We start from the raw sequence: 13,433 nt of genomic DNA on the forward strand, positions 1-13,433 counted from the left end.
TGCAAGATAAAAGAGCAACGCACCTGCATAATAATACAGCCGTATTATGGCATGCTTGTGCGACACACTACCAGTGGGTTATGGGTTTCGCCCACATGCGTCTTCATTACCGTAAGAGAAAAACAGTGGGTAGAGGGCAGATAGGGAAGTCGGCCTTGGGCCTGCATAAGGTGACGACGGACGTGTCATACCAGTTCGGGCTTCGGGATCAGGATTTCTCTTTTCTTTCTTTTTTCGATCACTGCAGAAAAAGGAAGGTCAGGAACTAGATTGCAACGCAATGCCGCCCAGAGGCCACCAGCCACCAAGATCCCGTTGCACAATCTGATCGACAACAAGAGAAGAGGCTCTTGAAGCTGGCACGAGCACCACAACTCATTCTTCTCCATAGTGGTTTGTCAAACTTGACGAGATTCATACTCACATGCACGAATTATTAGCAATACCGCGGCTCTGGATGGCGCCCTGCAGGGTTGTTGCTGAACAAGAACACGCGATTGGGCCGCTTTCCCCAGATTTCCCCAGACACTGCTTAGCTCGCAAGAGCTTCTCTTTGCCACGGCCCTTGACTTTCCAACGTTCTTGCTAGCGCTCCGAGATTAGCTCTCTCAGACCACCGCAGCACCGTCGCTGGACCTGACTATCCACGACCAGGGCGGGTACAGTAGGTAGGACAGACCCGGCGGGGCGGCCATGGGTCAGCTTGGTCAAGCCAATCAGTGGGCGCGATGCCTCCCAATTGAGGGTGATCGCTCATGGCACACCCTGTTTGTGGATACGTGCCCGGCACTAGACGACGCCGTGCCGACTGGGGCCCGTTGCGCCCCCCCCCCCTTCCCCTGGCCCAAAAGACGAGGTACTACTGGTATAGTCATTGCCAACCTGCCCTGTCCTGCTTGATGATGGAATGCTCCCACCTGCAGCTGTATTTGCTACTGCAGCTGCATTAGTCCCCGTTCCGCGGACATCGCCAGGCCCAAGCTGTGAGCAAAACGAAGAAAAAATGTACCATCGTGTGGCGGGGTAGCCAATTCGTGATCGGCGGACTTACCCGTCCGGGTCTGCATGTGCTCGGAAAGCGACCACACACAGGACGCGCAAGACTGTGAGGAGAGGGAGGGGAAAGGAAGGCAAAGCACATGTCGCGAAATACTGACTCTACGCAAAGAGTCAATTTGGAACCATGACAGCACAGGTTTCTGCCTGTGCGCGCCACAATACCACCCCCCCCCCCCCCGGCCCCCAGCACAGAACCTGGCCGGTCACGATATCGAGGTACCAAGTCATCTCCGATCCTCCCCTCACGGTAAGGCGGAGCAAGGGAACCTGAGCATCAGGATGCAACGAGTTTCTCGTGCCATAAGATCGCCCAATGTCGACCAGACACCCCAGGCTTCCCCGCCCGGTCATAAGCATGTGCCGTGCGCCATGTTTACCGCCCTGGCAAATCAAGGACCAAGGGATATGCTTTCTCGGTATGTGAGATGTCTCAAAGTTGAAAGTAAAATCGTATCTTCTCAGCCCCTCTAGGAGTTGCTGCTGCAAGCAAGAGGCACGGCTCTACTCGCCAATCTCGTAGTGGTCGGCTCGACAAGCTGATAGTAATACGTCAGGGCCATTCTGGAGGGGGCTTTCGTGCAGCTGGGGTTGTACTGCGTTGCGTAGTATTTGTCCCATGTGGCTACCTATCTCTACCTGACCGGAGTCAGGAACGAGACGCCGCAGCTTGCGTACTCATCAGCTGCGAAGAGCCTTGCCTATTGAGGAAGGCTACCGGCGTGATATGGTGAACCTGGGGTAGCACACAGTCCGAAATGAAGTGGTCCTCCCGAAATGTTGGTAGGGTATCTATGATGTTAGGTTGATCAACGCCTCCCCCACCTCGGATCCCTGGTCCAATTTCTTCCATCGCGTTGTATTTGTTGTAGTTGGAATATCCCATGCCCTCTCGTCCTGTCTCATTGTTTTGTCCCACCACCTCAATTCTTGGTTCTTATTGAATCTGTTCTCGATTAGCACATTCCTGCTCTATAGCAATCCCTTCTCCCCTTCTCCCTATCCGAATCGAAAACACAGTGACACCATATCAAGTACAACATGGACGAAGAAAAGGGCCAGTTCAGCGCACAGTCATCCCCTATTCGTGAGCCGTCGTTTCGGCATACCTTCACGATGCACTCACCTGTGTCCTCGTCCTCGCCGCGGTCCTCGGTGGGGACGTGGTCACCAGCCACCCCAAACTTCTCTCACAAGTTCAGGAACCGTGTACCAACACAGATGCGAAGGTGCATACCCATATACCTGGCCTGTGTCTCCCTGATCCTCCTCATCCTCAACGCCGACCTCCTCACCGTGGCAGTTCCCAAAAGTGGCGGCCCGGTCTTCAAGCGAGGAGGCACTCGGACCAATGGCGGCCACGCATCTGTGCCTATGGCACAAGGGTTCCCAAAGAAGGTGTGGCAGACGTGGAAGATCGATCCCCTGCAATTTGAGGAACGAGACAGCACCACTGCGAGGACATGGCTCCAGAAGAATCCAGACTATCGTTACGAGGTCCTCACCGATACCAACGACATGGGATACGTGGAACTTCACTTTGGCCCAGGTGGCATCAACCGCCCCGATATTGTCGAGATGTACAGGAGCATCACCGCCACGATCATCAAGGCCGATCTTCTGCGATACATGGTCATGTACGCCGAGGGTGGTGTGTACGCAGACATTGATGTCGAGGCGCTGAAGCCCATCTCTCGTTTCATCCCAGATCACCGGTACGACGAAAACGACATCGATATGGTGATTGGTGTGGAGATTGATCAGCCTGGATTCCGAGACCACCCCATCTTGGGCAAGAAGTCCCAGTCGTTCTGCCAGTGGACATTCATGGCGCGCCCGAGGCTACCAGTAATGTTGCAACTGATTGAGAACATCATGAGCTGGCTCGACGGTCTCGCAAAAGAGCAGAATGTCCCCGTCTCGCAGGTGGAGTTGGACTTCGACCAGGTCATCTCGGGCACCGGACCCTCCGCATTTACTGAGGCGATCATCAAACAGATGAACCTGGACCGCCCCAAGGGCACTCCCGAGATTTCATGGGATCTGTTCCACGAACTCGATGAGTCGAAAGTCGTGTCGCGTGTCCTAGTCCTCGACGTCGAAGCCTTCGCGGCAGGGCAGGGCCACAGTGACAGCGGTAACCACAACGCCCGAGGCGCCTTGGTCAAACACCACTACCACGCCAGCAACTGGCCGAGTCGCCACCCACGGTTCAACCACCCAGCATATGGCTCAGTCGAGCAGTGTAACTGGGATGCAAACTGCGTAGCGAAGTGGGACGCAGACACGGCCGCTTTCGCACTTCTCAATGAAGAAGAACAGAGGAACCTGATTGCTTTCATTCAGAGAGAACAGCAGGAATTGCTGGAGAGACAAGAGGCCTTCCTCAAGGCATTGGCACAGCAACAAGTACAACAACCCCTCTTCGAGCAGCCGGCGTTGGCCCAAGAACCACAGGCGCCCATCGCGGTCGAGAACCACCATGAGCCTGAGAGGCTCCCTGAAGAGGTTGAGCAGAACCCCGATGCGGAGAGAGATTCTGATGTCGAGAGGCCTCAAGTCGAGATAGCCGAAGTTGAGAGGACTGAGGTCGGGAGGACCGAGGCCGACAGGCCTGAAGTGGCTGCGGAGGGCCGGCCGGAGGAACATGAATGATGAGCACGCCATTCTCCTTTGTCGCTAATTGCATGAAACATGTCGGAGTCATACTGGATAGGGGTGTTTTGGCGTTTTCAAGACGAGTAATCCTAAGACTTCCAGAGAATTCATCGTCCGGGACGATGACAAGCAAAAGAGCTATGTTGATGACAAGAGATGGACATTCTCTCGACGATGGGATGTCGTTGATTCAAGCTTCCGAGGGGCTGCAATCCTCCGTCGCTCGTTTGCTCGGATCCCAGACCCAACAGCATGAGTCACCCGGTTCCACAGCGTTTATTGTGATCCTATTCCGAAACGATCTGAGGCTGCGAGTGCTGGGGTGGCACGGTTGGCACTGTACGTTGGCGAAATGATGTGCGTCGACAAGGGCTGAACAGATGAGAGGATTGCGGCACAGCAGCAAACATGTGTCTGATCCTTAGGAACATTCTTCGACCGTGATCAAACGTTCTCGACTTTCGGTCAACGTGTGTCGAAGTCCCATCAGCTGCGAAGCTGTCAGTTCAAGGGGACGGCAGGATTGCGTCGGGGGTCGAGACGCGTCGAGTGTCACGGTGTCATGGCTGTCTGCGTGTAGGTGTTGGCGGTTGAATTGGGCGACGATGACGCCACATATATACAGCGCACATACATCACATACCCTTCGCGAATACAGAATTTTAACAAATATCAATCGTGGTTTTTGACATTTTTGGCTTGCGAGGTACAATCAGGAGAGAAAAGGAGAAGTCGTCAATGTTGGTAGACTAAAGACGAGGAAGGTGGGTGGTTGAGCGGAGGGGCCTCAGTACTGACGTAAGGACACAAAGGATGTGTGCAGCTCGGGGTTAGGGTCTCACGACGACACGACATCACCCTAGCGCCTACCAAATTTAAACCTCAGAAAAGAGTTTCTATTGAGGAGGTGCGCCAGAGAAGAAAGAAAGGGGGAAGGAAGAACCAGAAGCTATCTAGCTCAGCAAAGGCAGGGCAGGCACGTACGAGGCACTCTTGAGCCAGTGAGTCACTGACCTTTGCCTAACACTACCTTAACGCCCAGGAGATTGATCATTTGCAGCTTCTCATCTGAGGGCAGTGACCCAGTGATAACCTCTCGAAAGATCAATGCAGAGTCTTGAGCTTAGCATCTTGGCCCACTGCGTCCGTTTCCACACCGGGTCTCACTCCTCACGGTCCTGGAACAGAGCAGGCTCGAAATTGCCTCCCTTGGCCAGGTGTAGCGACATAGCTCGAGACCAGTACATAGAGGGAGGAGTCACAGGAGGATCGTTGGAAGGAGACCTCCCAACCTGACTGCCCCCACTATTGTTGTCTCGGGACCCTACTTGAACTCGAGATTTGCCCTTCACACCATCATCAGCCTCGATGAAAGTTTTCTCATCAACAGCATGGTCATTGAGCATCTGCACCGCGGGATCCCAGTACTCTTTTGCCCATACCTTGTGCTCCTCAACTTCCGTATCCGTCGCGGTAGCCGCTCGCTCGCCATATAAACTCGTGCAGCTTCCAATCCCACAGCTGACAGTATTTGCCACAGTACCGAGCATGCAAACAGCGCGAGCAGAGTAAATATTTCCTGGGTTCCTGTCGCAGTTCGCACACTTTGTGATGTCCTTGAGATGCGGAAGATGGTCGTGCAGTTTTTGCGCTATCATGCCAGAGAGGTCAGTTCCGCCAGACGAAGTCCGAGGCTCGGGTGTGCATGCGTGCGTGGACCAATGCTCCGGCGCCGTCTCGGTCCCAGACTTGTCGCATGAGTTCTTCTTGAAGTCCACACAGGTTGTGTCCGCGGTGTTCTATGCATCGACAGATATGCTGCCGATACAGCGTGGCCGTGGACGGCTTGGTTGTGCTGCATGGCATGGGGAAGACTAATCCCTGGCACTTTTTTGCACCTGGAACTTCGAAACGGGCTTGGTTGAGATGATATTGGTGGCAAACGTAGACTCGATGGTTAAAAAGTTGTTACTATTTGGGATGTTTGTTGCGTCAAGTCTGGACGTGCTGTTGAGTAGAGCTCCTTTAGTCAAGGCGTTTGTTGTGCCCAGAGAATCGCTGGACGTAGCTGTGTTTACTGGGGCTGGAATTGAGTGCAGACCTCCATCTTCATTTTCATCATTCTTCGCTTTGCGGGTAGACTTGTCTGTGTGGATAAATGTGTCAGCAGCATTTCCCACGCTCGGGGAGCTTGTGATCTCATTAGATGATTGTCCTCTTCCAGTACTTCTTTGGTAGTTCTTCAGCCTGACTGCCAGCCCAAGGTATCATGACTTGACTATATCTATTAATTCGACACATCGCTGACATGTTTTTCTCACGTACTTGTATCATGGAGGAACCCATTGTTTTTCGTAATGACCACATCCGGTGGCTGATTAGCTATCCTTCGGCTGCGTCTGGCGCTTCGTGTAGTTAGACGTGTACCCATTGTAATGCTGTTACTCGAATTCAGAGCGCTTCATAAAAGCATTAAAGGCAATTAATTGCGAGATAGAAATAGACAAAAACAAATGCAAGTCTGGATCTGTCGTTAGAGATTAGGTAACTTGGGGAGGTGTAAAGCCCTGGGCTGTTGGCTGCGTCGAGAAACTAATTACTTCACAGGCCAGGTAAATGTCAGGAGAAAGCCTAGGCCTTGTCATTGTCAAAGGCTGTGAACTAATCATAAGGCAGAATAACATTGTGCAGTCCATCATAACATGACCTTGACCATCCCTTACTCACTTATGATATCACTCATTCCTAAGAAGCAGTTTTCAAAATGATGGAAGCAGCCTTTTGAGCCACAGAATACAAGCACGCCATGGTGTGTGACGTAAGTTCAATTGGAAATATCCCAGCATCAACCACTCGAAGGTTATGTGTTCCATACACCCTTCCAGCATTATGGAAATGTCAGTCTATGATGGCAAGGTAAAGTCCCACACTCCCCAATATGCAGATGGCCAAGAGCAACTCACCGCAACTCGGGATCAACGACACCACCCAGTTCCCTGGGTAGCATTGCAGTGCTTCCAACCCAATGGCTCGCCCCATAGCTGGTGGACTCATACCAGGCCAGATACTCTGCATCCGTGCTGTTAGGCCCCAATGCAGGGGCATAGTAGGCGTCCGCGACGATTGCAGCCCACGGTTTGGAGGAGAAGAGGGTACCAGCGCGTCTGCTGATGGCCACTGCAACCTGCTGGTCGAATTCGTCCGTGAGGAATCTCGGGACGATGATCTGGTTTTGAAAGGGGTCTGAGGAGTTGATGTGGACGTGGCCGCGGGATAGGGGCATGAGCGGCCAGAAGATGGCCTCGAGAACTGTGGGGTAGGATTCACCGATGAACTCGGCCACGGGAACTTTAAAAGCGGTCAATAGTGTGCATTATCGTATTGCGATTACCAGTACTATGGAAACACCTACATTGATGGTTGACGATGAGATCGATGGTGGCATTGAGGATTGTCATGGCTCCGCGAGTGTTTGCGGCGGCTCCAGCAGACACCAGAGCCTCAGCACGTGATTCGAGTGTTCCTAGTGCTGTAAGCTGAGCATAGTATGAGTCGGAATCTGTCATTGTACTACTACGTCAATAGATGATTTCCTGCGGGCTTGTCATGTCTGTCAGACACAAACAAGGGCTCACCATTCTGCCAAATCTGCTCGACATTGACCAGGCTTATGATAGGCGCGAAGATGTTAATATCATCAATCAGGGCTGTGTCGTTTTGGTAGTCTTCCACGACAAGCGCTGCTGCTCCCGTGCCTGGCTGGTCCACTAGATTGCAGCCAACTCCTGGAAGATCAACGAGCGGCTCAACGCCTACTGCCTGCAGGATACTCGCGTTGCCAACGCCTGACCTCTCCAATATGGAGGCACTGGCGAGAGAACCTGCGGATAGGATTATCTCCCTGGCTGCATGTACTGTGTGGAGACCTGGCTGACTTCCTGGTACACTGTTTCCTGGCTTGATACCGAACACAACGGCTGTGGCTGTCACGTTGGTAGTAAACAAGATCTTGTCAACTTTGTGGTTTGCCAAGACGGTGAGCTTCTCTCGTTGCTGATCTGGTGCCCAGAGAAGAGCATTTGCTGCAGATGACCGCAGATTCTCATTGGTCTTGTTGTCGTACCAGATTGTCCAGGACGTGGATGCTGAGACGGTGTGATCAGCAGACCGGTTCGATAAGTCATTGCTGACCACGAGGCTTGGGAATGCTGAAGGGAGGGAGTCTTTATATATTGCGACGGCTTCTGGAATCCTCATAGGAATCTTCCAAAGATCAGAGGTTTTGTCAGTTACTTCGCCTCGACGGTGAAGGTTTCTTGTGTGCGCGTACATACTGGGAACGAGACGTTCACCGCGCCCTGGAAACCATGCACATATGGGTCCAAACCTGCGCCTTGCTCTCTCTGGATTTCATCTGGAGGAATGTTTCTTTCGATTGCAGTCATGTACTGTTATAAGATGTGGTCAGTCCGCCCCCGAGAAACCATCAGGTTGGAGATAAGACAGCATACCGGCTCAAGAGTTTCCCAGTTCCACCCCGGATTGCCCAATGCTTCTAACTTGTCAACCTCCACAGCAGTTGGTCGATTCCAAACCATACCGTTGACTAGGACATTTTTAATTCAGCATCACGGATCTCATCCCCGCTCATTGTGAGCAACCTCTGTCATCGACATACTCGATGTGCTCCCACCAATACAAGCTCCAACATCCACAGCCACAGACAGCATAGTGCCATTCTCATAATACGCCGGGTAAAGCCAGTCGCAATAAGGGTCGTGCAGGACTCGATCTTTGGCGACGGTCACTTCAGGATTCCACCGCGGATCCGGCCCAGCCTCAATGACAAGCGTCGTGTAGCCGCTTCCACTCAGCTTGTTTGCAACGGTGATGCCTCCCAGCCCGGCACCGATAATCACATAGTCAAAGGTCTGGTTTGCAGCCACTGTCGTGTCGTTTGTGACGAGGGTGGCACACACGAGACTTGTGTAAGCAATATTGATGAGCCAGAGATGGCAGTGCATCTTGAGTTCACTTAAGGTTGAGGGAGCCCTTGACGACGATTTCCTTGACGACGATTCCCTTGATGGGTCCTTCGACTCAAGGTTTCTGTGAGGGGGTTCTCGGGAGGCAGAGCCAGGTGCTGGGGAATGACGATGGTGAGGTAATCCTACTGCATGAATAGCTCATCGCTTACCTGCAGGTAGCCCGCCTCTTTTGTATACGATGTAAACCCCGCTTCTCCATCCATTGGCGTCAGCCGGAGGAGGCATTCACTTAGCTGCCTCTACTAGACCATATTTGTGATATGAAGCCAGACTCGCAAAGCGTATACATTCATGGAACTCGTGTTGCTTGTCCATGCGATGGCCGCTCCTTCGGAACTTTGTCATTTCGTGCGGCGTATATAAATACATCTCTTGCGCTGATTTTTCTTGGCGAGCCGTGATGGCTTCATGCTCTCGACGTGGTATTCGGTCTCTGTTCCACATGGGAAGCCCTGGCACGGCACAGCCCGCTCGGTGTCGCACAGCTGACACCATCTAATGCATACCATCAAAAGTATTTGTTGAGTAAGGACCCATGCGACTGTAGCATCAAGGAATCTTGGTCCATTCCACGTTTGCAGAACCGAAGTGTAATTTTCAGGTATTTCTCCTTTGAAGATTGTTTTGTATTGTATCCAAATTCTTAATTCAGTATATTACACCACTCATTTACTGGTGGTATCTTCTTGCTTCCCATTCATTTTCTCCTGCGGCCTCTCCTCATCCACCGACTGACCGCTCACGATATCCTCCATCCCATCCTTCAACACGGGCGGCCCAGAAAAGTTCTTCCTGCCCCACGCAAAGTACCACCCCAGACTGATGAGCGCAAAGCCGGCAAAGACCACACTGGCATAATTCATGGTCGAGCTGTCGAGCCCCGTCAGGTTGGTGGGCATGCAGAACAGGAAGATGGACAAGACAATCCAGAGCAGCGTGGTGATGTTGATGGCCATGCCGAACTTGCCGAGAGAGAAGGAGGCGTGCTTGAGCTGCTTGCGGCCCTGGACCACGGACACGAGGATGGGTAGACCGTAGGAGGTGGCCAGGCAGATGGTGGCCACACTCGTAAAGCTGCTGAAGGCGGCCGAGGAGCCGAAGTAGATGAGGCCGAGCAGGCAGTCGACGACGGTTGACAAGGTCAGCGCCCAGAAGGGAATCTCGAACCGGTCGCTAACCTTGGCCCAGACTTTCGAGGCAGGGATGGCGCCGTCGCGGGCAAAAGCGTAGGTGCACCTGCTGGATGCAGTCAGGGCGCCCACGCCAGCAAAGAGCCAAATTCCGAGGACAAGGAAAAGCAGGCCAAAGCCACCGCCTGCACTCCCTGTTGCTGTCTTGAACACAAGACCGATGGGCTGTCCGTTGGCAACATCCAGCAGCGTCTGCACGTCGGGGAGCACAAACAGGACAGGAATGAGATACACCAGCCCTGTGATGCCTGCCGCCACGACGGAGAGCACGATGGCCTTGGGCACCTCGCGCTCTGGGTTCTGGACCTCCTCGCACATGGAAGCCACCATGCCGTAGCCCGTCAGGACATATGCCGGCTGCAGCAGGCCGACAAAGAAACTCCACCCCCACGGCCAGCCAGATGCAGACGCGTCGTAGTGCGCAAAGACGAACTCGCCACTCCTCTTGGTGGGAGACATGACCAGCAGGACGATGAGGAAGATGACGATGGAGGCGCCTGTCCAGTAGATGCACATGGTGTTGATCTGGTCGAGGTATTTAGAGCAAAAGACGTTGATGAGGTAGCACACCAGCATGCAGGCCCAGAACATCAGGATGGTCTGCCACTCGTTGGCGACAAAGTCCTCGTCCCAGAGCGAGATGGCGCTGAGGATCAGCTGGGCCCCGCCAAAGTTGATGGACAGCGTCACGGTCCAGTTGCCCACCAGCGTCAGCCACCCAGTGATCCAGCTGGCGATGGGCGCCCATTCAGGGTTCGACAGCAGCGCGCTCCAGTAGTACACGCCACCAGCGGTCGGGTAGACGGAGCAGATCTCGGCCAGCGAGGCGGCGATGGCGACAGAGAGGAGGGACAGGAGAACCCACCCCCAGAGGATGGTCACGCTCTGGCCGTTGGAGAGGGTGATGTAGAAGGTGGTGCTAAGGCCGTACGGGACCGCCATAATGGCAAATGAGAGACCCAGCACCGACAGCATGCTCAAGCTGCGCGGAAGCTCGGACTTGTAACCCATCTTGGCGAGCGCATTGTCTGCTGCTGCTGCTGCGGCGCCTGCGCCTGCGGGTGTGCCTCGACCGACACTGGCGATGGAATCTGCGCTCCCCATATTGTATAGGGGCCTCCTCGGATGATCACGGAATGATGACGAGGTTTCTTGAAGGGGGAATGAGGGTGACACTGGCTGGGCTCCACAAGGGGGCAAGAAAAAAAACCGAGGAGCACCCGCAGAAAGGAGGTATGTAGTAGTAGAGAGAACGGGATGGAAGGGAAAGTAAGAGCGGCGGATGCAGAATACTCATACAACAGCGCTGCCTGTCAGTCTTATGATGAGAAGGTTCGCTTTCAATCTGGATTCACTCGCAGACTGAACAAAGATAGGAATTGCCAAGAATGGGTAACAGATTCAGGTAATTAAGACTTGACTTTGCGCCGAGGTGACGGCGATCGATCGGATGCGAATTTCTCATAGCGAATTCAATTACTCAATCCCCCAGGTTGGCCAAGATCCACCATGGGGAGAAAACCCCACCAACATGAAAAAAGACATGGCGAGTCAGCACATTATGGACTTTCCTGGTGCGTCCGAGCGAAGAAAGGGCCTTGGAGCTCTCCTCGAACCACATTAAATAGCAATATCTCTCGCCCACTGACGATCCGGCATGCTCAAGCTGTGCTCGTGTCGTCGTTGATGATTGACCCGCTATAACTTCTGATAGGACCGACAAAATAATTACCCTTTGATATAGCCTTTGTGTATAAGAGGCATTTGCAAAAACGACGTCAGAGGGGGAAAACACTGTAGTAAGCAAAATACTTGCTCTCCACACATCAAGTTAGACTTTACTCCCTCCTGAGCCGCTTCCTGAGCCGCATTCTGCTTGGTCAGAAAGGAGACAGTCTAGACCGCATACAACATAGTACCATAGTCATTGTCATCGTTAATAGCCCTTAATAACGTGGTGTAAAATTGGAGCCTGATTCTAAGTTTTGACATCCGAATCAGCGTAGTGTGATTAGATAAATGTATAGGGTGGCGAAACACCAAGACACTAGGACCTGCTCTGGGGGCACAACGCGAATGCATTGAAAGCGATTCTTCTGGCGTCCGAGATGGCATTATACCGGACATCCACTTCGACAAGGTGAGTGATCTCCAATCAACCCCATTATCGAGACCTTCCGTTGCATTGTAAACCGTGCTTCACCTGCACAATGGTATCAAAAAGAAAATTGAAAAAGTATTCTGTTCTGTGTTACTGCTCCCAAAACCGCTTCTCAGTAAGAAATCATGTGCACGAATTAGAGTCCAAGGAAAGTCACAGCCAGAGAGAAAAGTGGCCGATCCTGTAGGCTTGAAGATAAACCCTTGCTAAACTTCTCATTTGAGTTTGCTGTTGTTGTGAGGAGACCTGCGTTTGTTACGTGCAGTGCCGGCATTGAGGTCTCCTTCGCCGATCACAGACCCCACTTGGGACATATATTAATACGAGACAAAGATATTGCAGCTCATATAAGCGCACTTTGGAAGTTCATGATCTTTTTCTCTTTCCAAGTTTTTTCACGAAAAAAAAACGAAGAGTAACGATAGCAGATAGGTGGGGTCTGTTGAAGGTCGTCGTACATTTGCATCACTTGGAACAGGGTAGAAGTGTTTTTTTGGGTGCCAGACTTCGATAAAAACATACTCTCCATAAGACATGCAAATCATTCACGCGCCCAAGACGGCGCTTTAGGCCAAGGAAAATGAGTTCATTAGCTGCCAATGACCGGGACAGGCGGTGCTGGCCTTTCCAATGATGGTGGCCCCAATATTGATAAGCAGACCAGAATTATGGTTTGGTATGTGGAGAATAGACGCGAGGAATACAGGCCCATCAAGGATGGCCAAGATCCGATCAAGTTTTCTCTATCGTGGTTCGTTCTCTACCAGGTGTGAGAGAAAGAAAGAAAAAGAGGCTATAAATTTGGCACGTGGTTTATAAAATGACTTGGCTTTGAACATTCCTCTGCCGATCGAGATACACGACTTTCGAGGAAATCTTTTTCTCCCAGGAAATACTTGCTACGTATCGTGGGTGACGGTTTCATATGGTGAGATAAGCGAGGCATTGTTCGAGGGTCAGCACAAACTACAACAGCTTCGAGAGGACTAGGGTTACAGAACTTGATTTTCAGGCTGCGGATCCTGCAGCGTCGCAGCAGACAACAGTGAAAGAAAGGGCGACTAATTAGTCACGTTTGGGTTTGAAATGATCCTCTGACTATGCTTCAATTATTTCACTTTTTGCTGCCTGTCATAGAAGACATGTTGTTCACTGCAAACCAGACGAAATGAAGGAGTTGGCCTTGAATAGGCGGGATCCCATACACAGTCCTCATAATTTGACGAAAGCCCGAGATTTGGCACAACTCAACTGACCGGAGTATCTGATCCAAGGACTCAATTGACAGGCAGGCGCGCACTAGGAGATGAAGTGTCAGGC

The 13,433-nt window shown here is 52.3% G+C and overlaps 3 protein-coding genes across 3 annotated transcripts; 1 reads left to right on the forward strand and 2 right to left on the reverse strand.

Moving 5' to 3' along the window:
• Nucleotides 1-2,000: 2,000 nt before the first annotated feature.
• On the forward strand, nucleotides 2,001-4,381 carry M406DRAFT_294488 (family 32 glycosyltransferase). Its single transcript, XM_040919145.1, has one exon. It carries the CDS (start codon nucleotides 2,098-2,100, stop codon nucleotides 3,709-3,711), a length of 1,614 nt encoding a protein of 537 aa, XP_040773949.1. The 5' UTR covers nucleotides 2,001-2,097; the 3' UTR covers nucleotides 3,712-4,381.
• A 2,078-nt stretch (nucleotides 4,382-6,459) lies between these two features.
• Nucleotides 6,460-7,060, reverse strand: M406DRAFT_264196 (FAD-linked reductase; the record flags this gene model as incomplete). Its single annotated transcript, XM_040917644.1, has 2 exons — nucleotides 6,460-6,592; nucleotides 6,678-7,060. Coding segments are annotated over 2 exons (516 nt in total), but the record flags the coding sequence as incomplete, so codon positions are not given.
• Nucleotides 7,061-9,431: 2,371 nt separating this feature from the next.
• On the reverse strand, nucleotides 9,432-10,963 carry M406DRAFT_63558 (uncharacterized protein; the record flags this gene model as incomplete). Its single annotated transcript, XM_040924843.1, has 2 exons — nucleotides 9,432-9,469; nucleotides 9,499-10,963. 2 exons carry the CDS (start codon nucleotides 10,961-10,963, stop codon nucleotides 9,432-9,434), a joined length of 1,503 nt encoding a protein of 500 aa, XP_040773724.1.
• Nucleotides 10,964-13,433: the final 2,470 nt, after the last annotated feature.

The sequence above is a fragment of the Cryphonectria parasitica genome (assembly GCF_011745365.1).
Source record: "Cryphonectria parasitica EP155 unplaced genomic scaffold M406scaffold_7, whole genome shotgun sequence".
In the NCBI taxonomy this organism is placed as follows: Eukaryota; Fungi; Ascomycota; class Sordariomycetes; order Diaporthales; family Cryphonectriaceae; genus Cryphonectria; species Cryphonectria parasitica.

What these genes read in the sequence shown, in the direction of transcription:
- M406DRAFT_294488 (XM_040919145.1), top strand. Translation starts at nt 2,098, where the DNA reads ATGGACGAAGAAAAGGGCCAGTTCAGCGCACAGTCATCCCCTATTCGT.